Genomic DNA, 27312 nt, shown 5'->3' with positions numbered 1-27312 from the left:
AACGGGGCCGCTCCTTGTCGACTTCTAAGTGTCGTGATTGGCTACTGGACAGCGCCGCGGCCACTCAATGGCCTTCATTTTTTAACGTGGGCGGGCCCTCGGCACTCCCCGGCAGGTATCTAGGAGAGATGAGAGAGGCGGTGCGTAAACAGAGTGGGCGAAGATGGCGTCGAGTAAGAAGAGTGGTGGGAGTACCAGATTGGAGAAAAGTGTAAATGCGAGACGCTCATCCAGACCTAAAGAGGGCCCAGTGGGTGAGTTTTCTGCGCCGTGTCAGCCACGTCATAGCCCCCATGTCTCTTTTCCTCTTTCATTCGTTCCCTTTTTTGGTGTCCCCGATCCTGTTAGCCTAAGCTAGCAGCACATTAGCCGGCCTCTGGTAGCCAAAATGAACAAATAGGATTTAAGCCGCCTGCTGTATCAGCTGCTTAGGTCCTGTGACTGTTGTGTGACATCAAAGCGAGTAACGCTAAGTCCTGAGGTAGCCTCCTTTTCCCATGGCATTTTCGTGTGTAAGCGCGTTCAACAGCTTGTGTAACAGTTAGTTGAAGTTGTGGTAATGCTGTCATCTTTGTGGTAAACATTGACTTATTGAGAAATATGTATATGGATATATTTATAATAACTTCTCACCTTCTGTGCCCCAAGTCTCAGCTGGTGACACTGACGAGACCAACCTAAACAGGTACTCTAAGCATAAATGAGAAGGGTGTGAAGCTAGATTTACCTCGAGTGTAGGTCTCCACAAGGGAGTAGTACGTTGGTAGTTGAGTATAAATCCATTACGCAAATTCATAGGGTCAGTGGTGATGTTGTCAGTAAGTCTGCAGTGTTACATGAGAGCACACGAATGGGCAGTAGGTTTTGCAGGATGGTGCCTGCAGACTTGACATCTCCTGTTGCATAATGCTCCTCCTAACTAGATGTCTTTATCATTGCAACAGGTCATAAAAATAGCTTTCTGTTTGTGAATTATGCGTTTGTAATACGTATTATAATGAGATTAAATTCGATTTTACATAATCTTACTGCTTATGCGAGGTTCCTAATATGCTTACCACAATTAAAAAAAAAATGTAATCTCATCAGAGATTTCATTAAAGAAACACGTTGAGTCAGAGAACCAACAGGAAGCCTTATTCGTCCTATGTGGAGGGGGGCATGGAGGCTTATTGTTGCTGGCTTCCTGTTTTTTGGTCGTGTGTGAATGAAGAAGCTCAGTCTGGGAGAAGGGTCAAATCTTCACTACAGAGGTTTCTTGCCTGTGCACTGCTTAAAGTATGTTATTTTAAAGCTCTGCTTTTTATAGAGTTGCCAATTATAAAGTTCCATATCTGGGAGGGTAAGAGCAAAAGAACTAGCCATGTAACATAAACATGTACAAATGTAAAAACACTGTATGGCCTCCACATTTGACAAAGGTTGCGGTGTTCTTTTTGAACAGATAGATAAGGACATTATGTCCTTTATTGTTTTACTTAAAGGAACAGCTTGAGTTTTTAGAGTACATGTCCTTGAACTCAAATTTACTTTACCTTTACATTTTCCCAGAATTTAGCCTTGATAAACCTCAACAAGATATGCACAGTAGTTCATGTTGACAATAAAAAGTAGCTGAAATTCTTTTCAGGCTTACACCAGTCACCCAAAGCACTAAAAACACCTGGTAGTTTAAACATTGTGGTGGACAGAGGTCAGCGTGGTCACTGATCAGTCTCCAGCTATGAAGCCCCAAATGCACACTTGTTCCCACGATTGTGGGCAGCATAAAATTTTTCCCAAGCTGACCCTTGTCCACCACGATATTAAAACCACTGCCAAACGTCACGGTGTGCACAGGTTTTTATTAAGGTTGTGGCTGATTGGTGTAGATGAGACCAGTGGTTCCACCTTTTGTAATGGAGACCCCTCCCTCAGTTGAATCTAAGAAATGCTAAGCACCCCCAACTTTCACATGGATGCAAACGGCACCACATGTATGCAAACGCCAAAAGAATAATAAATATTCATTGACTGTATAATAAGTAAGAAATCACCATAAATATACAAGGTCTGAAATTATCCCACTGGCCACAGTGATTGGTAACAAATCCACCACCCATTATTTTTTACCAGCTAAAATAATAATAAATAGCTTTGTTCCCATGCACAGCCTTCATTGCAGTTGACTAGTTAACTGAGATAAAGGTAGGAGGTATGTTGGAAACAAACTTTAAAGGGCAACGTTTAGGCAAAAGCGTTTAAAAATATTGCGCAACAGTTGATAACTAAATTATTATTTTAACTAAAATATTAAATTAGTTAAAGTCACAATACATCTCAGTAAGTCTTGATGCCAAATTTATAGTGTAGTGTATTGTCCCGAATACATCCACTGACGGGGCTCTTCTGACACATGATAGGTCCACTGATGGAAAGTAGAGGGCAAATATCCATTCCAACCATTATCTGGATAGTGTAAAAATATTCAGTTGCTGTGTGCGCGGAGAGCCACATAGGGGCATTCTCCATAGGCCTACATCACAACTAAGTAGAAGCTCTCAGGCTTGGCTTTTATTACATAACGATTTTGATACAACTGCGACTGTGGCGCAGGAAGGTAGAGCGGTCGTCCACCAATCTCACAGTTGTGGGTTCCTCCGCTCGCGTGTCAAAGTGTCTTTGAGCAAAACACTGAACCCCAACTAAGTTGCTCCTGGTGAGTGTTGGCCAGCTGCATAGCAGCTCCCCCTTCGCCGTGTGAGAGTGAGTAGCAGAAGTAGTGTAAAGCACTTTGAGTGCCAATAGGTAGAAAAGCGGTATATAAATGCAGACTATTTACAAACTTTTACGCAGATAGTCTCCTGAGATACATCCTGAGATGCAGGCTGTAGTACTTGCCAAACAATCTACTTGCATTTGGCACATTGCAGGTGTTTCAGAGACCAATGAGACTGTTATACAGATTATTATACAGTAGGGTTTATAACAATAATAATCAAAAACTTTAATAATACTATACTATTGATAATAATAATAATACTAGTGGCTACCTTGATCGCCTCAAAACATCAGAGTAAATGAAGCCTTCCCTGCAACCCCCCAAGGTTGGAAAGCAGATCGGTAGGCCATTAGAGCAGCTCATGTGAGTTTTCTCTGTGCAAGGAACAAGCCCATAAATGTAAACGAGCAGGTTTTCCAACGAACAACCCTTTGTTTGCGAAGAAGTTGCGCATTAAAGCATGAAAGTAATCAAATCTGGTTGCCTTAAGTTTATCTACTTCAGTGTATAGTCAAAGCTGGTAGGAACTACAGACTGTCTATTGGTGAGGTGCATTAGTGTTGGATTAGTTGTTAGCTGTCATCACTTTTTATCCATCCACCCATTATCCAAACAGCTTATTCTATTAAAGGCTGCAGGGTTGCTGGAGCACATCTCAGCTGTTATTTTGCAAACCGTGGGGTACTCCGTGCACAGGTCATCCTGTTCCAAGGATGCTTGTCGAGTGTGTTAATAACAGGTCATGACCTTTAATCAACTTTCTTAATGCTTTGTTTACAGTTTTTTTTTTTGCATCTAAGAGGCTTTTATCACAGTAGACATTTTGCCAGCAAAACACTGGTGCTACTGATAACAATAATGATGACTCTGTTATACTGCATGTGTGACGGTGAGCCAGTATGCTCAGTACCAGGGCAAAAAGGGCTACATGGAATCCAACTATCATTTATTTTGTCTGCGCTTTTCATATCATGAGACACCAAGAACTTTAATGAAATCGATAAACAAGCAGAAAAAACACTAAAGTCTAAAAAAACTATAATCCTCTTCGTTGAGTTAATATCAGTAACAGATACAGAAACAACAACATTTTTCATTAGTGCAGTAATGGTTTGTGTGACTCTTTGTGCCTCGTGTTCCTGGATATGTTTTTGTTTCTGTATTTCTGTTAATGGGTGAGGGGTCCTGTTGAATGACTTATGGTACTGTCATATTATCCAAGAGGTCTAAACTAAGGACTTTCTTTTTTGCATTTCTGAATCACTTGTTCACCCTTTATTTTGGGTGTTCCTAAGTTCTGCATTCACTTCTAAACATCAGGGTTTCTCAGGAGTTGGCATGTGCAGTATATTTCTAATTCACAAACAACCGCAAATGTATGTCTGGTTTATGATTCCACGTTACTACAGTTAAGCCTTCCAACCAAAACAGAGTAACAGATGGGGGATTTTTGCCTAATTTTGTCTTCTTAAATTGTAAACTGGGGTTAGCAGTCATAAAACAATTTTGTTAATCTAATAATAGCCAAGTTAAATTTCTAAACATTTGTAGTGCTTAGCAATGCTCAAGGATGCTGTTTTCGGTTTTTTGAATGTTGACAAGGAACTATAAGAAACTTAAGTTTAATTAGCCTTACGTATATTGTGATATGTATTAATTGTTAAATTATTTGCAATACCCAACCCTAGTAATTTGGGGCTCTTGTACCAAGTGTATTCACCTTTTTAATAATAATAATAGTTCATTTTATCTATTAATTGATTGATAATGAAAAAGAAAAACAACAACAAAAAAGCAACAGCGGAAATATTGCTACCATCCCATAATCTCATGGTTGTGTCCCTACTAGTCTCTTTTGTGATTTGCCTATTAGGTTGAAGGTTGCAGGGAGGTGCAAGCTGAACAGCCAGTAGCAAAATAGCCCACAGTCACAGGGAGAAAGTTAACTAGACCAGAGGTTATTGAAAGCCTCACTAACATTTTTAAAAGAAGCAAGACGAGCAAGAAGCAAAGAGGAAAGAACTGGAAACGCATCACCTCTGCGATGAATGTGTTTTGACAAGCTGACAGACAGACACTGACAGAGGAAAGAGCAACACTGTAAAGACAAGGGAGCGACATATTGCAAGAGGGAGAACAAAACAAACTTGAAAACCATATCTCTTTAATTTCCACTACCCCTCCCTCCCTCTTCTTTTTCTCGTTCTGTTTTTTCCTTCCATGCTCTCGTTTTTGTGGAAGAGAGGAGACAGACAAGGACAGAGCCTTGAACTCAGATGCTGGTAAAGATTTTTACTTCTTTCTCTTATAGCTTTTCAATAGTTTGTCTATATCATCAATTATATGCTATGCCAGAAGCACCCTCCAGGAAGTTTTATATTAACACTAAATTCATACTATCTGTGGTCCCCAAAGGAGTCATTATATATCTGTAATGTCACTGGTGTTGTGTGTTGTACATGACTTATTGATGCCTACTCTCATCCATCTTTAATGTGAAGAGACCAGGTGAAACTTAATGGTTGTGGTGAGTATGGAGCGACCACTTATTTCAGTAACACAGGGAATTGCAAGGCTAAAACAATGTTAAAACGAACACAATTGTGTTCGTTTGCATTGTATTTGCATATGCATACTTTCTTCAGTTGGACAACTGTGTGATGTGCGCTAATTCGTTTTTTAGGAGATTAAGCTGATCCAGAGGCTAATAAAGTTGATGTCTAGCATATTCTATCAACATTAAGCCCCCTGGCTTTCCCAGCTGAAATAAATTGTACCACCTGTTTAAATAAACAATGTAACTTTAATTTTGGCTGCACACCCTATTAAATATTGGACTCCCATAGCAGGCCTTGCACTAAGTCATTTGGGTGACTGCTTGAACAAAGCAGTCACAGTTCTCCCCACACTGGTGTTTTTACATCTGCGCCGACAGATGAAAGTGTATTTATAGATGTTCTTTCTGTGTGTCTGAGTGTTTCCAGTTATAGCTGATGTAATAGTTGAATTGTTGCACTTTTTCCTCTGCTGTCACAGTCAGAACACTCCCAGTATGTGTGTAATTCATTGACTTTTTGACAATCCCCTCAAGTCATTGAATGAGGTTATGTATTCCTCATGAAATTTTAGATACAGTATTCCTTTCAAATAGTTTAATTCATGTCAAATTAGGCTCCATTAAACTTTGCTGGAATGGATACAACATGCTATTGTAATGAAAAACTCTTTGCAGATTTGTTTCATTCTGTAACCCAGGGCTAACTAATAACTGACTAATAACTATAATATGAGTAATTTACTCAGACATTCACCGTGGGCTTTAGGGCAATTTGGGTGGGACAGAAATAAGTCAACAGGTGACATAACATATTTCTGACAGTCTCATTGATTTCTGTTTTGTTTTAAGGTTCAGCCCTGTAATGTTTGGTTTGGGTGTGTTCAGATAAGGCATGTTTTCAAGTAAAGGAAGAAGCCAGGCAGCATGCCTCGCTGGATTTGGTTATTCACCTACATCCATTTTTAAGCGCAATCTGAGCCAGTAGCTGTGGTAATACTATGACTGACAGTGTCCCGTTTGGCTAGGTCCAAAACATTTTGATGTGATTCAGTTATCCCCTGCTAAATTCTTAACTGACACAAATTAGCATCTAAAATGGAAAATTGCGCCTACAGTTTAAAAGGGGTCTTGGTTTGAGTGAGAGGGAAAGACAGTACGGAAAATAAAATGATGGGCACTGACTGAACAGATCGTTCATGCAGTGTGTGCTAGAAGTCATCTGGGTGATAAATGTCTCTTCCCATATGTCATGGGGGGTTGTGATTCCTTCCAGCAAACTGAAATTGTCTCCCCTATTACTCTTTCTGAATGGCAGGCAGTGGTAGAATAATTGTGCGATTAGAGCTCCATTATTTCTTTAACCCTCAAAACAATATTTCACTTTACTGGTAGAATTACTTCACTTTCTAGCATGCATAGGCAACTTCCACTCTACATGTCAAGATGTTGCTTTGAGGATCTGTAAAGGAAATTGCTGTGCTATTTTTTTGGTGTGCTTTATTGCTGTAGCCTCAATTTAAGTTTTAATAACAAACATTTGAGTCTGTGTGAGCTTGTTCTAAGAGCAGCTGATGTAATTTTGTTGTTCATTAGGTATGCATAGTTTAACTGAAAATGATTTAATGAAGCAGTCTTTCTTTAACGGTAATATGGAATTGATCTTTATCTCTCCATAAAGACCAATTGTGCCCCATCCATATTTTTCTTAATTTCAACCATTATGCCCTTAAGTTTTCTCACATTTTTCATCTATTGGGAGACACTGCTGTCCCTGTTTTATTTTGGGTTCCTTGTCCTTTCTCCTTTCTCCTGTGTCTCACCATGCTAGTCACCCTTTACAGTAAATGGCAGCTACTCCACAGAGTCAAGGGTTGTGGAATCATATAGGTCTCAGGTGACTGTACAAAATGTCACTCCAACGGGGACAAGGAAGCTGGATCTGTGTTACACAACATCGAGTATTAGTACACCTAACAAACATTCAGCTGTGAGTTAGCATTGGTGCAACTCTTATGTGAGTGTGTGTGTGTGAGTATGTCTTTGTTGCTGTTTGACTAATCTGTATCAGTTTCCAGCAGCATGACATTTGTTTCCAGAAGCATGACGTTAGCAAAGGGCCTCTGCCTTTTCCTCTCATTCTACGCATGCATGCCTAGAACTCTGTGGATTTTTCCTGCTTAGCTTGGATTTACATCATTTAATTTCAAGGCTTGCTAAACACGTTTCAATCAATGAGCTTCCATATGTGGGCAAGGGGGGGATTAGTTAACAGGAGTAAAGGGAAAAATATGTAGCATGTATCCAGTGGTATCCAGTGATATCCCACTTGGTACAGTGTCTACATGCTGATTTCATCTTGGGCTGTGGCATTGAATAGAGATCAGGGTGAGATCAGGGATACCAGATAGAATTTCAAGTTTAGCAACGTTATGATACAGCGTCTTTGATTTTTACACCTAAACAACTATACCTTTGGGGTTAGAAGGGCGGTGCAATTAGTAGCAAACAAACAAGGAGTATTGGCATACATGTCTCTTTGTGCCCTGCCTTGACGAAACGTTAAAAATAACTAATTAGTATTATATACACGCATAAAACTATTTTTTTCTTGTTATCTCTTCACACTTGTCCTTGTTTCTTATCTCTCTGGCCTTAGTGATGGACACCAAAGCAGTGTTTGCAGCCCTGTACAGCGTGTGCGAAGAAAATGCCACTTTCTTCTCAGGAGGCGCCAAGGGGTCACAGAGTGACGCGGCACGGCGCCTAGTAGATACCATGAAGCTGATCCAGGAGCACGCTCGCAGTCTGGAGCCTGTTATTTCTGGGTTTGCTGCCGTTTACCATCATTTTGACTTTGACCCACACATTCCTGCCAATGGCTATCGCTCATTGGTCAAGGTAGGTTGTAGGATGCTGTGGATATGTTCTGTGCAGATTATCAATATTCTCACTTATGAGAAACTGCTCACCACCACACCTTTGTTGTGATATTGCTTTGTTTCAAGGTTAGACCATTTATTTTACAAATTGATTTTATGTTGCAAATGAGCAGCAGCAGAAAATCGTCCACTGCTATACCAACTGTGCTTTATCTTTCATGGTTATTGATAAAGCTGAATGACCTTTACTGGCTGCAGCCAACAAATAAACAAATCTAGCAGAGCACCAAATGAATGCTGCTCCCTGTTCTAACTCTTGGTTTTCACTTATCTAATCCTTCTCATCCCCACAGTGCTAGTCTAACTAATCTGTAACACCCTGCTAAAGCAGCAGGCTTTTCACATGCTCTCATTCAGGCATTGCTATCACACATCTTTTTCCTTTTTTTTTTTTCTTTTAACTTCAGGCTTACCACCCTAATCTTAATTACTACAAGCAGACACAGGAGACATGCCTCTTTAATGACTGCACAATTAAAGAACTGTGTTTTGCTTTGTTATAATGTTAAATGCTGTGTGTCCATTTTTAAGAAAAGAAATTCCACATTCATGATCAACAATACATATAATCACATATATAATTACTGACTGTTACTAACCAACAATTTATTTAACTCAAAATGTAATACACTTATTCTCCATATTCTACTAGGTGGTGCGTTGCTGCCTTCTCCACATCATCCACAAGGGACGCTACATCACTGTCAACCGGCGCAGTATCTTTTTCAGAGTAGCGCACAATGCTGGGGAGATGGAGGCATACTGCAATGCCCTTTGTCAGCTGCGTGCCCTGCTTTATTTGGCTCAGCGCTTGCTACATGACAACAGCCATGGCAACCTTTTTTTCCGGGATGAAAGTGGCCTCAGTGAAAGCTTTGTCCGCGAGTATGCTTCCATGCACAAGGGATGCTTCTATGGTCGCTGCCTGGGCTTTCAGGTGAGACAATTTGCCTGGGACACTGATAGGTACTGGAAAACATAAGAAATCGATATGGTGAGGAATGGGGAGAATTAGATCTAGAAATAATCGATGCACAATGGCCAAAAATGAATATTTTAGCTGCTCTAAGTGGAGGATCATGAGGAAAATCATTTCCTAGAGCGAAACATGCAGAGAAAAGATAATGAAAACCAGCTTGAGACTGACCAATTCTCACTTGACCCATATACATACTGTACACAAGCAACTAAAATAACAACATATGTGAGCTAATTCTGGAGCTCTAAAATATTTTTTTTATTAATTTAGAATGCATTATGTACAGGATAAAAAGGCTTCCTACAAAAGGCTCACATCATATCTCAATCAAAAAATATTTTATTAGTTTTAAAAACAAGTGACCTTTTGATAATAGCAGGTAAAATCTACCAGAAAAGATTTTGTCCCTAGGTGCTCACGCACTGATGGCTTCGTATAGAGGAAGTGACCCTGAAGAGGGAATAGGTGGAGGGAGTGCTCTGCCCTAGAATCATGTTCTTGGTTGAGCTCGATGAGAGAGGCTGAACCCTCAGCAAACCGAGGTCAAAATCAAACTAAAGTGAAAAATGATGAATCCTCTCTACCACTGTCTGCATCAATTTGTAATGTCTAGTGTAATGTCTTTTCAGATATTCTGAGATCCCCATCCTTTTATCTTTCATTTTGGATTAGCTCCATGATTGTACCTAACTACAGCTAATGCAGTCAAACTATATTCCTGCAATAAATTCTCCCTTCATGAAGGGAGTTTTGATTTGAACTATTTCAGAGAAGTGTTTATTCAGCTGTGTAATAATTTTGGTGGCTATTGTTTGTGCTGATGTTGAACTGTACTGCATTATACAGGGAATTGTTTGTTATGTAGCCTAACGTCATTGATAAATAAATTGGGGACAATATAGTTCTATTCCTTATTTTTAAAGGACCGTGGATAGTGGTTTAGAATTTAAAGTCTCTCATTATTTGTTCATGCCCTTCCTTCCTTTAGTTCACTCCAGCCATACGGCCTTGTCTCCAGACCATTGCTATCGGCCTTGTGTCCTTTGGAGAAAACTACAAACGGCATCAGTCAGGAATAGGTCAGCACCATCGTCTCGGTAGCTGTACTCTCTCATCATCCAGCCACTTCGTTCTCATTCATAGATCGTACCTATCCATCCCCACACTGTTTTTTCACTTCTCCCTGGCCCCTCTCTGTATGCCTTTTGATGTTGTGTGTTTGGATTGTAGATGCTCTTTCATCCTTTGGAATGTCAGGGGCTAACTGGTGTGCTCTTCTATATTTCAGAATGTTTTTAATGTGTGCACAGTTACTTACAGAGGCAGAAATAGAATAACATGCATGATCGTATACACATTTGCACCATGCACACATACAGACACGTGTAAATATTTAACATGCAAAAAGGAATCATTTGACTTTCTTGATTTCTTGTGCTCTCTGCTGCACCAAAGTGGATGCAGGAGGTATTGCGCCTTATGGTGAGTGTATTGGAACCCTAACCTCTTCATGACAGTCATCTGTAGTGAAGTGGGAAGCTCTATTACTATATGAAGAATCGTTTTTATTTGGCAACTCCTATTATTCTAAAGGGTCCTTGAATTAGTATTTTAGTTTAAAAATGGAGGTACCTAAAAACAAAAAAAATTATATTTTAACATTTTATTGTAATTTGGCAATAGCACAATAGACCTAAAACATCCTGTGGCAAAAAGATTACTGTACTGTGAGTATGTGACAGCCACCCTGTTGAGTTCTCTCTTGTACCCATACTTCTGAGGCTCTGTGTTGTGGCACTCTGTTTCCCTTCTTGACCATGTCACCTTCCTCCTTTTGTATTTTTAGTTTCACAAAGCATAAACTCAGTAAGTTTATGCTTTCTAATGTTGTATTCCAGCTTCCACAACTTCAATGTTTCCTTACTCCCTACCCTCTCCTTTTTTTCTGCCTTTGTAAACTCTGTCTAATACCCATTATTGTCAGCTCTTGTCTTTATTGCCCTCTAAATTCAACAAATTTCTTTTACTAAACTCCATTTCATTTATTTTTTCTTTCCTTAGCCTGTCTTTGGCGTCTAATGCTCACTACATCCACCAGCGTGATTGTGTTATCCCTCCTGTCCCTTACAGGTGTAGCAGCCAGTTCTTTCTTTACATCAGGGAAGTATGCTATCGACCCAGAGCTGAGAGGGGCAGAGTTTGAACGTATCACCCAGAACCTGGATGTCCATTTCTGGAAGGCCTACTGGAACATCACTGAAACGGAGATCCTGTCGGTAAGTAGACTGTTAATGCTTGTTTTTACACATTCACAGACAATTCTGTAGTCTACTTATGTTGTAATTGCTAACCCATGCACACCATTAAGTGCACTGCCCTGTTTTTAATTTTAAAACTGTATCAGGTATATTTTACCTTCCTCTGGCAATGGTACCTTTCTATCTATATGTGTTTTGGCCTACAGGTCATTAGTAATAATAGAGTGGAATTCAATTTATTCAGTTGTGTTCATGATTTATTCATATGGTTTCTCCGACTCCCTACTGACTTGACCTGCTCGGTAACCTGCACTCTTGTCTTTCTCTCTGTTTATCTTCTATCTATATGTTCACATCTTCCTCTCTTTTTCTCTATCTGCTCTTTCCCTCCAGGGTCTGGCCAGTATGACATCCACTCAGGTTAAAGTGAACAGGGCTCTTTCTGTGCCAGCTGTGCCCTTTGACCTTCCCCTGGCGGGCAATCACAAAGCCTCTGTAACTATAGCTCCACCATCAGCACATATCGGCACTGCTCCTGTTCAGATGAGGCTCATCTCTTATGACTTGCGTGAAGGACAGGTACTCATTCAATTCACAACATACTACTACGTCCTTGCAGCCTTTCTAAGCTTTAGGTAGTTTTGTGTGACTTATTTTATGCCCCCCACCCCTTTAAACTACTTTGCATGGAGCAGTCTTACAAATTATTAAAATATTCCAACAATATTCAACATTTCTGATTATGTCTCTGAGCTGTTTGTTTAAACAACAGCTTCGACGTATCCTCATGGACTTAACACCTTTCATTATCTCTCGCTAATTCTCTGTCATAGCTATCGCTGTCACTTTTTCTACTCCCACCCTAATTCTCTCAGGAGACTCTCTCTCTGTCCAAGAGCATTCTCACTCTTTTCTTTGTAGTCTGGCACTTAACAAGACGTGCTATCAGCAGACACTTTTTGCTATTGATCATGCACCAATGAAACAACAGCGTCCTTGTTAATGTCACAAAACATAAGCCTGCACCACATAAACCCTCCCTTTCAGCCACAGCCTCCCTCCCTCCTTGTTTCTGTTAATGAATAGGAATTGGTGTGCGTTGATGCAGGAACAGAATAGGCTGGCGGTAGGCTGCTCCAGAATGCTAGTAAATCCCTCTCTCAAAAGAGCCTGGTTCCCAATGAGTGAAATGTATTAACAATAAAATCGATTGATTGATTGCAGTACATGTCTGCAGACAGTTTCTCATATGAAGACGAACACCTTGATCTTTGGTCATGTAAAAGTTAGATTATGTTATACCCAAACAGGCTTTTGACATCAACTCTGTCTCATCCTTTCAGGACAGTGAGGCTCTGCTGTCATTGTCTCGCTCTGAAGGTGGTGCCATCTCTCTGTCCCTGGGGTTGAAGACCAAGCGCCTCCCCCCTTCTTCATGTCTGCTGATTCACTTTCACGGGGGAGGCTTTGTGGCTCAGACCTCCAAGTCCCATGAGGTGAGGTTGTAATTTTTATCTGGGTCTAGCTGAGTTTTATAAAGAGTTTTTCTTACACTAACTGGAAAATCATTAAAATCTTTTTTGCAAGGATACTGACTTGCATCACTATGTTACAGCAATGTTTCCTACACACAGAATATACTTGGGTGGCCCCAAAGTATATTTATGGCAACCTAGGTATATATCTGTCCAGACAGCAATGCCATCCATGATCAATTAACCAGGGGACTATTTCCCCTCACTCTGCTGCACCTGAATGTTACTTATTTGGCGCTTAAAATGTCAGAAGCTCAGATAAGCTGTTAGTAATGTTATTTCCATTATTTAAATAATTGACTGACAAAATTAAATGTGTTGTCTGTATGTGTGTGCTCTCTGCGTGTTGGGGGGGAAACTGCTTATATGAAGTAAGTGGTATCACTCACCTCTGTACACTGTTGACTGTGCCATAGATTGTCTGTATAAGAGAAGGGGTATCTGTTATACCTCTAAACAATCAGTCGATTAGTCCCAAAGCCTCTAAAACCAGTTTCAGAATATTTATTAGAATTGAGCAATTGTTGAATTTTCATTTAAAGTTGTGGCCTCCAATTATTACAAAAAGTGCACCACATTCATTTAGAGCCATGTGATTTTGTTGCTCAAAATTATACATGATCGTTCACCTAATAACAAAGCCTGTTAGCATCCTGTCACACAGTCAGACAGCTCGATTACCACAGAAGAAAATTCACGAGCAAACCAACAAGAATTAAAACAACTATTCTTTAGGTCAGGGGTCAATACCGAACTCCAGATTAGGCTGAAGATAAAGTAAACCTACAGAAAAACAGACCTAAATTACCCCAGAATTACACGATTACACGGGATTAGCACAAACCTTAGAACAGTGACATAAACATGCTTTTTTTTAGTATTAAAAAACTCATGATAGACCAAACTCTGCTGCAGCTAAAGAAGCTGCCTGAACTTTAGTAAATTGGTTATTAAACAGGTAGTTTTAAACAGGTAGTTTTCTCACCCTTTAAAAAAAACACAATTTTGTTCAATACTAAGCAAATAAAATAAAACAAACTTTATATAATTATTATAATTATTTTTAATAGATTTTATAAGAAAAACATCTCAGCTAAAAAGCTTAAAGTCAAGCTCTATACTGTACTTCTGCTATATACTTCTGCTACATACTTCTCCTAGTAGTCTATAATAGACTACTAGGATTTTTTTTTTTTTGTGCTAGTTATGTTCTGTATTTCTAAAGCATGTATTTAAGATAAAACAAAACACTGGACAGTATTTTATTTGTTGGTGATATTTTATGATGGAACCCTTAATCATAATACCATTTGTGTACAGTATCATAGGGCACCTACATGCAGTATGGTAATCCATACACTACACGTGCTTTAAATCTGCCATTATCTTCCTGGCTCAGATATTGTTGTTTGAGCTGGTACCTCGACAACAGTCTTCACTTCCACCATCTCATTCCTTCATTACCTCAACTCGTGGTTGTGTTTTCTCACACTAATTGTTACTTAACCCCAATTAATTAACGACATACACTAGTTGACAGTGAGGGAGCAGAGGGGTTACAAGTGTGAGTCTCTTCCTATGTCAATAGTGTTAATCTAATTAATTTGTAATTAATCTCAGAAAATATTAATATAGACACTTTGCCTTCCCTCCACACCTCTTACTTATAAGGTGCATACAAAGATGGGTCGTCTCTTTCATGTAAATTATTGCTTTCTGTCGTAAATGTCATCCTCACTCCTCTTTTTCTTTGTAGAGGTGGAGCCTCTGTCCTTGACTTAATTTCTAGACCATTGCGATAGAAAAAGTGACACTAGTGCTTACACTGAAACACCCACACCCCCACACACACTTTGCTTCCATATTATTGATTCGTACAGCGTGCCGTTGATATTAATCTTGTTTTCTAAACTATTTTTTGTAGAAGAATGAAGCATTCCACCTGCTAGATTATCAGATTATTTTACCATGGTTTGTTGCCCCACCTCTCCCCGATTGAACAGCACTGATATGGTTATTTGTGGTTGTGTGTATGAGGCACCAACTTTACTTGTCCCCTACTGTAAGACAGGGCTCTGTGAAGTCGCTAAGGACATGGGCATGCTTGATCTGCAGCTGCGTGGCAACCAGAGGATGAGAGAGCAATAAGAGTGGGGGGAGAGCAAGGCTGTCATGTTGAATTAACTGAGAGCTGTACAATCCCACAGAGAACGATTACCACAAGCACTAATGGAAGACTTGTCAGACTACCCTTCTCTCTTTTTATTATGTTGTTCCAATCAGTTTTTCTAATATCTCCAAAAATCCTTTTGTTTACTTAATGGTTTACTGTTGTTGTTTACTTTTGTTTACACTTATTTGTGCAACATGCATTTGCTTCCTTACTTATTTTACTGGGTGCCTTCCACTTGCTTAATCCCCCAAGCATGACCATCAAAGTGAGAACACAACATTGGACTTTCTCAGGCCCCTGTGCTGCTCGTACCTCTTCTACTTCTGTATCATTCCCTCGAGCCTATCCTGCTGTTCCTGTAGGCGAAATGGAGAGTTTGACTTCATTGTCAGGAGCCTTTGGTTCTCTTGGTAACCAGTGATGCTGACAACACCAGAACGGATGTGCTGGCATCTGTGTATTTAGCCACTTGGGCACCGACCACATACACTCTGTTTGGCCAGTGGAGGTGTAAGGTTGCAGATTAACTGGTGTACATGTCTTCCCGTTTAGAGAACAAATCTGTAATGTGTGTGTGTGTGTGTGTGTGTGTGTGTGTGAACAATAATAAGATCCTATCTTACCATCCCTAGTCCCAGCCCAATGAAAACACCATGGGCCATTTGTTTTTAAAGCATGGCTCCTTTAATGCAAGCAGATGATGAACTGTCTGACTGAGAGACCTGTTCATAGACTCAGGCACATGGTGACACTTATTGTAGACCTGCAACAATGGCAGTTGTTCACACTTCGTTACACACATGCCTGCATACACACATCAGCGGTATGTTTGCTGATTCACACAAACCCACACTGCCTGACCTGAACATTGCTTGAACTGAAAGCACACTCACTTGTCACCAGTCTTCCTCTAAGATTGATTGTGACAGGTAGGGCTTTAAGACAGCACAGCTGGCTGCTTTTTTTTCATACCAATTCACTAGTGAGGAAACATACAAACCTACACACTGTGCTTTTCCTGGCATTGTGAATGGAGAGCTTTTACTGTCACTGCCAGCACTGTCATTGCTAGTCAGAAAGGTGCTGGGAGATGATAAAGCTGGAGAAGGAAAGCAGAGTTGCTTTGTGGAACAAATATTTTGTCATGACAAATTTTGATGCCTTCCTCACATTTCAAGGTCACTGCGTCGAAGTTGTGAAGTAAAGTATTCAACTTAGGTTGGAAAATGAAGTGTAAACATTTAATCTGACTGTAGCAAAAAAGAAAAACGTTCAGTTATCTGAGAGGAAGACTGGTTTTTGTAGACAATCTCTGCAAATCCGCTGCAATCCTTTTGTATTTGTCGTTTACATTCATGCTTTGCAAACTAGGACATGTGGGCACCTTAGTTATTACCATATGAGAAGAGAGGAAATGGAGGTGAACGAGGGGGCACCACTCATTCTTACTTTGTCTAGACAGTAAGCCAGAAAGCAGACAGATGACATCATAGGGACTGATCATTTTCATAACTTTTTATCCTTGCTTCACCCACACATGTTGGTCCCCCATCACATTTAGCTATGTCTCTAACTCCTTGCCTCTGTGTCTTTATTGTGGTTGCTGTTGTTTTTCCTAAATTTCACATATAATATATTTGATTTACCCCTTTTTATACCTTTTGTCTTGTGCAGCCCTATTTAAAGAGTTGGTCCCAGGACCTTGGTGTCCCCATTCTGTCAGTAGACTACTCTCTGGCCCCAGAGGCCCCCTTTCCCAGGGCTCTTGAGGAATGTTTCTATGCATACTGCTGGGCTCTGAGAAACCAGCACCTACTAGGTACCAACACATCTCACAGCACTTTACATTTACTATTTACTTTTCAGTGGGAAAGTGTATGCATCTTCCAATAAAGGAAAAGTTATTAGAATTAGTGAGCCGGCACAACCGAGAGCTAAAACTCAAATATTTCAGAGTGAAGTTGTCCTGTTGCTCATGTTTACCAATTCACCCTATCTCTCGAGAGGATTCATGCATCACTTTCAGCATACTCCTGCTGCAGCACAACATCTTGCACTGTACCTGTTGTTCAGCAGTCTCAAATAAATTGTGATGCTCAGTATTCACGCAGAAATCCAATTCAGGGCACATCTGACTACTAAAGTGCACTCAAGACCATGGTCATGGGACAACACCTCTTCAGAGCAGCCATATTCAATGATTTTTACAGGGTAGAGTTAATATACTGTTACTTGAATAAGTGTCAAACACTGCTTTTTTTTTTAAAGGCCAGTAATTTTGGTATAGTGGCAGAAAGTGTTTTTCTTGGAATTCTCTTGCTTCTTCACCTTTTTTTTTTTTTAAATTTTTTTTTTATATATTCACCATTATTATCTCCAGGTTGGACTGGAGAGAAAGTGTGTCTGGCCGGTGACAGTGCAGGAGGCAACTTGTGCGTGACGACATCGATGCGCGCTGCTGCCTTTGGTTTGCGAATGCCAGATGGCATCGTGGCAGTCTACCCAGCTATTCTGCTGACTGCCTATGCATCGCCCTCCCGTCTGCTAACGCTTATGGATCCCCTGCTGCCACTCAGTGTGCTCTCCAGGTGCCTGAGCGCCTACGCAGGTATTTGTGTGTTTGTGCGTGTATATCAACTATCACAAGTCAAAATTCTTTTTTCATTTTAATCTGGAAAAGTATATGATTTCATCTTTTTAAATACTCGGTGTCTTTGCCATTTGCTGCTTTAATTTATACATAAGCTAAAGACTGTAATTGTAGGTTTGTTAACGTTAATGACAATAGGAAATATTTCCATTAAATGATAAGCCTGCAGTGGTGTCTTCAGATTATGACTGCACTGCCCATTTTTTGGTTTTAGGACAGTAATAAACAGTGTTATTAATCATGAAATTGTTTTACTATCCCGTATCTTTACTGTATTGCTCATTAATTATCAAATTTATTTTTCTATTATAAAGTTTTATTGACAAAACAAGGCTTTTAGTACTATATTTGGTAAAATTGGAGAAACTTACTTAAAATGTTTTACAAAAATATGTTCTAGTGTAAATTGAAGCCTTATCTTGAAAACCTGCCCCAATAGGAAGCATTCAACCTAACTCCATATGCATTCTTTTGGTATGTTGCTGTTAATACATCTAAAAAGCATGATAAACACTTGCAAGTTTCTTGAATAGTGTCTCTAACCAAAGCGGGACTGAGCTGAACTGCAGTGACTGGAGAATTTGTCTGTTCTGTGTCTCCTTTCTGTAACTAAACTAAAACACCAATAATTTTCTATTCAGTCCCGCTGTCCTCGCTATGTATTGCAGTTTGTAATACAAATTACTGTGTGGCAGCATTAAACCCACTGTGTGAGTGGTTTCTTTACTTATTATACATTTTACTTTTATCGCCTTCCCATCTTTTCATGTTGTTTCTCATTTGTGCTTTTTCAGGATGAACAAAAATGCTTTCATCTCTCTTGTACATCGATCTTCCTCTCCAAAATCTTCATTTATGTGTCCTTCTCCAGGCAACGAGCCACAGACTGAGAAACCGGTAGAGAAAGTCAGCACATTGAGCCTAGTGAGGAGAGACACTGCGCTGCTGCTGCGAGATTTCCGACAGGGAGCCTCCAACTGGATTCAGTCTCTGCTGGATCCCAACAGAGCGTCAGCCACCACAAGCACAGCTGCAGAGGCAGCACCAGGACCCACTGGTATGCCTCCTTCTGTGACTGTTTATATGGGTGTGTCTTTGCATGTATGTGCAGTTATTTGGGAACAGTAGGCGAGATGTGGGGCGCATGTGTTTTATTTGGCAGTTGTTGTATTCAAAGTTTCCTGAGGGTGCATTTTGCTTCTTATATATCTTATATGCTCAGATATACACTATATTGCCAAAAGTATTGGCTCACCCATCCAAATAAATGAATTCAGGTGCACAAAGCAAGGTCCACAAAGACATGGATGAGTGAGCTTGGTGTAGAAGAACTTGACTGGCCTGCACAGAGTCCTGACCTCAACCCGATAGAACACCTTTGGGATGAATTAGAGCGAAGACTGCGAGCACTGTGTATTATGTATTTCATAAACACACTCCTAAACCTCGTGGAAAGCCTTCCCAGAAGAGTTGAAGCTGTTATAGCTGCAAAGGGTGGGCCGACGTCACATTAAACCCTATGGATTAAGAATGGGATGTCACTAAAGTTAATATGGCTCTAAAGGCAGGTGAGCGAATACTTTTGGCGATATAGTGTATATTGGTCTTTGGCCAGTTGCATGTGTGTACAGTTCCCACATTATCAGTCTGTTCGTAAAGCTAGTTTCTGTAAGTCTTAGTTCAACAACATAACCTGCCTCAAAGAAAGTTGACAAAAATCCTTTTCAACTTAATCAAATATGGCTTTATTCCTCCCTGTTACGTAACACTCTTGTACACTCATTCATATCAATTCACCTCTTTGAGGCAGCAGCGCTTTGACAGTAATTGTTAATTGTAGCCACTGTAAATCTGGTGGCAAATCGTAATTTCCCTGGCGTCCCCTTAGCTAGGTGACACCCCCACAGCTGCAAGTCCAAACTAATGAGAATGTCATTGGTAGTTGTACATTATTAAAAGGCCATCATGGTGCTCAGATGGTTCATTATTAAAGACACGGGAGATTGGTAGTGCTTTGTGAGGAGACCGGCTACGATGACTCTTACAGCTGTGTTTTGACGACTAGGGGCGGGCGGATGATATCATCATGACAGCACAATTTGAATATAATCCGCCTACCCTCCCCCCCCGCCTTCTTCCTGATGTATCCTAATTTGCATTTTAGACGTTTAACTGTTGGCTGTCATGCAGAGGGCCGAGGATAAGGCTAAACACAATAAATTAAAGTGATTGTGTGCTACTATTTATGTTTTTGTTTTTGGTGTTTTTTACCTATGTTCCAGCTGCTATTGGCAGAAACTGCATTCGACTTCATAAATGAACCATCTAATTGTTATTCTTTCCAATTCTCTCCTTTAGATTCAGTAAGGAAGAGCATTTCAGAAGCATCCATGTCTTCCCCTCATGCTGATCCCCCAGTCCCCCCAGATACCTCAGAGTTCCCCACCAGGAAACTATCTGTCAAGAGCCAGACTTGCCTGGACTTGGGATCTCACAACAGTTCACACAGTGCACCGCTGCTCTCTAAACACACTGTACGTCACACTTAAAGAGGTTTACAACGAAATTAGCTTGCCCTTGGTTGGTGCTCTTATCCAGAAGATAAAAATATTAAACAGCTAATTTAAAAGAATAAAAGGCCCATTAGTGCAAATTTAGCCTGCAATTAAAGGAAGTTTTGTAATTAGAATATAGAAAACTTGCACCATATATTTGATATTTATACAGCTTGCCTTAAAAGGACTACACATACAACCCTTTTAAGGCTTTAAATATTTTATCATGGAGTTTTTTTGCCTAGTATTTCACAGTGCTGTTTCACAGTCTATCCTGTAGTTATGTGCATGTTCCACCTTAATGAACTCAGCTGAGAGTATGTCATGTATCCTTCATGAACAGATTGGGTTTTAAAATGCTGACAGAACATCAAAACTTTTTGGGTTGTGCAAGCGCTGGCAAGGTACTGCAGATTATCCTCACATATATTTTCACACAGGCAGGCGGGATTAGTGGCTGGCTTGGGAAAAATGGCAAGCAGAGGTGATGTAAGATTTTAAATATGCTTTTCCTTCTTGAAACGGGGATTGTTCAGTCAAGCCTCTCAGGCACTGAGCCAAGGTCTTTAGAAGATTTTCACAAGAACAAAGCGTTTTATGTGTTTGTAAATATAACTAAGTTTGCTTGTAAAGTACTTTATGCCTTTTTTGTTATTTACATTTACCTTACCTTTACATTTGGCAGACACTTTTATCCAAAGTGACTTACAAGGCAAGCAAAAATCGAAATCAAGGAGACAAGCAAAGTCCTATCAGAAGAAGTGTTTACATTTTATTAGATGCAAGTGCAAGAAAGAGCAGAAAGGAAGTTTTGTATTTTTATTATTTATAGATTTAATTGCATAGGAAGGTGCGGAAGAGTTCTGTTTTCAGCACTTTATTGAATATTGGGATTGAGGTTGCTGAGCGTGCAGAGTTTGGTAGCTTGTTGCACCATTGTGGGATCACTGAGCTGAAGAGCTTGGTGTTGGTGTTTCCTGTGCATTGCTGGGACCACCAGACATCGTTCATTGACAGAGCGCAGTGGACGGGAGGGATTGCAGACCTGGATGAGGGAGTTGAGATAAGCAGGAGCTGTTGGGTTGACCACCCTGTAAGCAAGAGACAGAGCTTTGAATCTGATCTGGGTAGCTACAGGAAGCCAGTGTCAAGATCTGTAGAGTGGTGTGACATGAGTCCTTTTTGACTGATTAAAAATTCGGCCTGCTCCCACATTTTGCAAGGTTTTGATTGTGGTTAGCACTGCAGTAATCAAGACGATATATGACCAGCGCCTGCACAATGAGTTGGTTTGTATATTCTGTGAGGTAGGGTCTTCTGTCCTCACCCTAATCATTTCTCATCTCTTCTGTTCTGTAGCCAGAAGATGTGAGTTTCTTCCTATCCAGTGATGCTGATCCCACCATGTTCAGTGACCTATCCTCAGTGGCCATACCACCACCTGCTGTAGAGGAGGGATCAGAACTGAAGCACCCCCGAGAGTTTCCACTTGGGTTCGAGCCACTGCGTTCAGAACAGTTGGCTGAGATGAGGGTGCAGACCTCTCCGGTGGTCAAGGATCCTTTCTGCTCTCCACTGCTGGCCCCTGATAGCATGCTGAAGGGGCTGCCACCAGTGCATATAGTGGTAAGAAGCAGCAACAGTTGAAATGATTAACAAGATCAGGTAGGGAAATGGGAAAGGAGGGCATATGTATATGTACATTTAAACACACAGCTCATTTGCCAGAAGTGTTAGATTAGATGTCAGTCACTGTTTTGAAGAGATAGTAAGGCAAATTCCTATGAGTACCTTCATATTAATTTGACAAGATTTAAAATGAGCAGTTATGATATTGTTAAAGCATGTAGAAGCTGACCAGCATATTAGGATTGTTTATGATGGTCAAGAGAAGGGATGAGGAGTTGTAGAGGGAAAGGAAGGCAACCTTAAAATGTTTAGAGATGCTGAATACCAAGGACCATACAAAGTATACATTGTTGGAACAGTGAGATGGAGTTTAATGGGAGAGCTGGATGGGGTTGAGGCCTGCTCTCTTCTGTTGGAAGTGGGTTAATGTAGAAATGAAGAAATTGGTGCAGATTTTAAAGTGGCTAGAGTGAGTCAGCGAGAATGTAAAGAAAGCAGGGACAAAAGAGACTGGGACGCTTGGCTTCCTTTTCTTCATCCTTTAATTAAGATTCTTGACATGTCTGAAGGGAATCCTAAATAGCTTTTCACCATTCCAACCCCTTCCCTCCCGCTTGCTGCTTCTTCTCTCTCTCTCCTATCAGGCTTGTGCACTAGACCCCATGCTGGATGACTCTGTGATGTTTGCCAAGCGTCTGAGGAACATAGACCAGCCTGTCACTCTGTGCATTGTGGATGACCTCCCCCATGGCTTTCTCAGCCTATCACAGCTCTCGAAGGAGACGAGGGAGGCTGCTAACGTCTGTGCGGAGCGTATTCGCGCAGTCTTCACCCATGACACGCCCCCAGAGCCACGCAAGCACCGCAAGCTGGAACGTACTGATAGGGGCGTGTCAGCATCTTCTGGGGAAACCAGTTCTCTCTTTGTTGGCCACATTGAGGGAGGGGAGCTTGCTGATGAAAAAGAGGCCAAAATTGCTGATAGGGAGGGCCTAGTTGTTGTGGCAGCCCAGAATAACACCGACGCTGGTAGGATTGGCGCTTAAAAAAAGGATGAATAGAAAAAAAGACTTTAGATCACACAAGGAATAAAAGGAGCAAGCAAATGAAATTCAAACAAGTTTCGGCATTGCAGTGCCTAAAAGGGAGAGAGTATCTTAAAAACAGAAGGGAGAGGTGGGCCTTGCTAGGAGAAAACAACATCGAAGAAGTACTGAAAAATAATTTTCTATTTCACAGTTCTTGCAAATGCACCATTATGCACCAGCACAAATCTGGCAGACAAAGTGAACACGCCCACAAAAGACAGTCGTGTTCAAGAATTAAATGGTAATTTAGCAGCTACTTAGATCAAAGACCAGCACTCACCCACACATGCAGCACACATACTTAACAGAGTTACCGTTAGGCAGCAGAGGCTTGGACATAAAGCAGCACAAAGGATTCTTGAGACAATGCGTGATTGGGTGATTCATCTAGGACTCATTTGAGACCTTAATCAGATAGTGGTAGGCACACTATGTGGTATAGAGTCACCCCTGTCAAAATGGCCACTTGTGCTTTAGGGAGCCGCTCTAAATCTCACTTAATAACTCCACATTGTGTTCTCCATTATGCCAGTTTGGCAGTCAATACAGCTCACTTTGTGGATAGTAACTCTGTTGACTCTCTCCCAAATACAATTACAAAGCTAAAACACAACATACTCAAACTGGATAGAAACTGCTTGAATTTATTTACTTCTTTCTTCACGTTCTGTTGTCGTTTAACCCATAATATTAACACTATCTAGTAGTATTCTTTGTTGTTATTTATATAATCTATTCCTGCAGTGTAATCCCAGAGTAATTAGTTTTTTTTTAATTAATTTGTAAACTATTCTTTAATGTAATATTAAGCAGTTTATTCCACATTTCTGAATGCACTTAATATTTACCTCTGGTTCTTTAGCCACAGCTGCTTCCAGATTCCTGCCTTTCGTCTCTATTTTCAGTATTGCAGTCTTGAAGTACAGAGCAAATGTAGAATACATAGGGACACGGTTCCCTATCTAGATGGTGCTTTTTTGTAGTGCTGATATTAGTAATGCAAAGATTTGCATTTATTAGGTTCATCAATTAATTAGGTTAGTACTGGGAGATGTGTGAAAATGCACTGAGAATTATTATTTTCTAAAAACAAGTAAATACATTAAAGCTTGGGTCACATCTTGAAACAACCATAGCTCTCACATATCTGAAAGAAGCACAGTTACTATATATTTTATTTTAAAATTGGAAATAATCACTGGAAGTTCGGCAACAGCAGACCTGGAATAAAAGAACGAGGGGCAGCAAACTTCACTGCACTGATTTCCTCTCAGGTTGTCCCTAGTCCTCTCCAGGAATTATTGCTTAATACTTCTTCGCACAGTATGCAGTGTGTCAAAATACCACTTCTCAAGCCAGAGGATTTCCTGCCTGACAACCTGTTCCTGCAGATTAGAAGCTTTTAGGGAAAGCTTGAGGGCCCTGATCAGAAATGATTGTAAAAGCCACTGAACTTGCTTTGGCTATCTAAAAGTGGCTGACATCCAGATGTTTTTGCTCACCACCATCACATTTGGTTGACTTTGTTTTTATTAACCCGAGGACACTCCTCTGAGCATAATGCCACTGAAGCACTTTGAAGTACTCACAAATGTCCTTCAGAGGGTCAGTCCCTCCATCAGGTCCAACTAAATTTAGATGCCAACAATGCTGGCACTGGCCTGCCCTTGCCTGGTAACAGAGCATAGGTTGCCAGTTCTGTAGAGAGGGATGCTGTGTGATGAATAGGATTTAGCTGAAGCTCCGAGTGCAAAAATCCTCCCTCCCGTAGAAGAGCAGGATTTTCGGAAGCAAAGTCATTGTATAGGATTAGACCGTACTCAGTTCTGTCAGCTCTCAGTACTTACTGCAGTATTTTTAGTCCGATTGTTGGAGAGAACCCGGGCTGTGAAGAGGAAGAAAGTAATAAACTCATCCTTTCTGATCCTAAGTTTGTACTTGCAATGGTAGCTGCTGTTTATGCTCACTCTGCACTTTTAGTAGATGGTTTGTCAATCAATGTGAGCTCATACGTGTCATTTATTATTTTCTTTGCTTAGGGACTGTATATGTGGCTCAAGTGTGTGCATGTACATATGATCACAGTATCTGTGGTGTGAGGAACATGAACTCACACATGGGCATGTCCTCTTTGTTTTCACTTTCAAAACTGGAACAGCAATAAGATTAGATTTACTTTTACATACCTGTTGTTGAGAGCATCTTTAAATAATCCAGTTTTTGTCTGTGACTAAACCCCCCAGCAGGGTTGATTAGTTGTTAGCACTTTATGCCGTTGTGTGCTACAAGAAAACTTAAAAAAAACGTTGCTGAGTATTGACCTCCATATGCCTTTTTATGGTTTTATGTTACTGATGCTTACTTCAGAGTAGGTAATGGACCAGAGAGTCCATCTAGTGGTCTGGACAGGCGAGTTTGCAAATGAGTCAGTTTTGCCTTTATGTGGATTTTGTGGTTCCACTGAAGTTTAAATGCTGCCTGCAACTTTGAGCTGCAGTATTTAATTCAGTGTTGTTTAAATTAGTGTTGCTGTATTTGTCTTGAATGACTCACAGAGCAAATTTATAATCACAAATTCTTCTTGTGTGTACAAACTAGTTGTAGTAGTTCTGTGCTGTTTTTTTGGTTCAGTTGTACACTTGTACAGCATACCTCAACAGTGTTGCTCTTCAAAAGCTCCCCTGACCGGATATTTTCTTTGCCATAGGCTGATTTTGGTGAAGTGCAATGCAAAACTGCTGCAAACATCAAATGGCTGCTTTTATTAGGTTGATATTTACAATTGACCTAATCATATTTGCAAAAACAAATTCATTTTCTGCCAGTCTCTGTTTCCATAGTCAGAAATGTGGTTTCTTATTGTCCAAGAGTCCTCAGTCTTATTTTACAAATGCATCAGTGCATTAGACTGATCTCTGCCGCTTCTCAGAGAAAATTTCTTAAGAGGAATACTGTGTGACGTTAATGTGCACTGTTGATCATTTCAAGCAGAACCAAAGACTGCAGCCAGAGTCCTGTAACAGATGTAGTGTCCTTGTAGTTTATTGTTTGCTGTGAAGTGGTATCATTGAAAATGCAGGTGCTACTCTGTGTCATAGCCTATCTGCACTACATATGCAAATGACTCCGCACTGTAAAATGCCGTTCTTGTGTAGAATATAATTAATTACACACACAAAAAGCAATAGACTGGAAATAAAGTTGTTTTGAGTTTATTTGTTTTTTACATTTTTAAATTTCCATTTATTGGAAACGCAACAAGTGCAAAACCTGTGTATAAAAAGTGTATTAAATATAACATGACTTATAGGTATTTTTACCATCAGAATGGTTAATCAGATTGATTGCACAATAATTTGACTGTATTTTCTTTGCAGGTTTAATAATAGTGTTGTCTGTGATGTGAGTAAACTGATTTTTTGGGGGGCGGGGGGATTCTTTTGTTTTTTTATTTTTATTGAAATCAATATATATTCTCCCATGAATAAATAATTTTGTTCAAACTCATAAATCAACCTTTTGTTAATTCTGTTTGTTTGACTAAAAGTCACCAAGAATAAGCAATGTAGAGAGACAGGTTATCTATCTAAATACTTATTTAAAGATTTTGATTTCAGAGTGCATTTGTAACTACCAGAAACACCAAAATGAATTTCACTGTTGTCTTGAGTTTCTCAGTACATGCGGAAAGGTCACCAACTATGGCGACCTTTTGTTAAACATATAAATTGTCAGATCAAATCCAGAAATGCAAAATGCACAGAGCTCTCTTTAATCACTTCTTGGCACAAAGGTGGAAAATAAGTACCATCCAGTTTTTAGGAACGTTAATGCATACACACACACACACACACACACACATATACTGTCAGATCAAGATTTATTGGAGATTAAACTACCAAATATTAAAAATTAGCAAGAAATAACTCAAGTACAAGCTTTGTTTACTGAATGGAAGAATTATTAGTGTTTGCTTATGGTCACGTTGCTTATGGTCTACTACTTTTATCCACTGAAACAGCTGGATTACTTCTTCCACAGCTGGTTCTGAACAGGACTGGAAACACTGCTGCAGTGTGACATTTTTCAGCAGTAGCCCCATCAATTAGGCAATATGCTTCTACTGTTGACATATCCTGCTGATTAGTGATATAATAGTTTGAGTCAGGGGGCCAGGCACCCTCTGTC

The 27312-nt window shown here is 40.1% G+C and overlaps 1 protein-coding gene across 3 annotated transcripts; it reads left to right on the top strand.

The window, feature by feature from the left end:
- Positions 1 to 97: 97 nt before the first annotated feature.
- Positions 98 to 26639, top strand: lipeb (lipase, hormone-sensitive b). 3 transcript variants are annotated; one of them, XM_067509030.1, is made up of 15 exons: positions 139 to 254; positions 5003 to 5043; positions 7975 to 8216; positions 8910 to 9194; positions 10225 to 10315; positions 10692 to 10718; positions 11367 to 11512; positions 11888 to 12073; positions 12838 to 12990; positions 16877 to 17021; positions 17583 to 17810; positions 18724 to 18909; positions 20211 to 20386; positions 21767 to 22033; positions 22681 to 26639. In XM_067509030.1, exons 3-15 carry the CDS (start codon positions 7977 to 7979, stop codon positions 23080 to 23082), a joined length of 2532 nt encoding a protein of 843 aa, XP_067365131.1. In that variant the 5' UTR covers positions 139 to 254; positions 5003 to 5043; positions 7975 to 7976; the 3' UTR covers positions 23083 to 26639. The 3 variants fall into 3 exon arrangements, with proteins under 3 accessions (XP_067365129.1, XP_067365130.1, XP_067365131.1); XM_067509028.1 differs by lacking the exon at positions 5003 to 5043 and having other exon boundaries at positions 98 to 254; XM_067509029.1 differs by lacking the exons at positions 5003 to 5043; positions 10692 to 10718 and having other exon boundaries at positions 98 to 254.
- Positions 26640 to 27312: the final 673 nt, after the last annotated feature.

Source organism: Channa argus, chromosome 7 (assembly GCF_033026475.1).
Source record: "Channa argus isolate prfri chromosome 7, Channa argus male v1.0, whole genome shotgun sequence".
Lineage (NCBI taxonomy): Eukaryota > Metazoa > Chordata > Actinopteri > Anabantiformes > Channidae > Channa > Channa argus.
Note: the sequence above shows the minus strand (reverse complement) of the source record. Positions and strands in the feature narration are given on the sequence as shown.

Excerpts from the sequence above, each read along its gene's own strand:
- lipeb (XM_067509028.1), top strand. The coding sequence starts at position 164 with ATGGCGTCGAGTAAGAAGAGTGGTGGGAGTACCAGATTGGAGAAAAGT. Across the intron at positions 12,991-16,876 it reads AGACCTCCAAGTCCCATGAG|CCCTATTTAAAGAGTTGGTC; the intron begins GTGAGGTTGTAA and ends TGTCTTGTGCAG. Across the intron at positions 18,910-20,210 it reads GGCAGCACCAGGACCCACTG|ATTCAGTAAGGAAGAGCATT; the intron begins GTATGCCTCCTT and ends TCTCTCCTTTAG.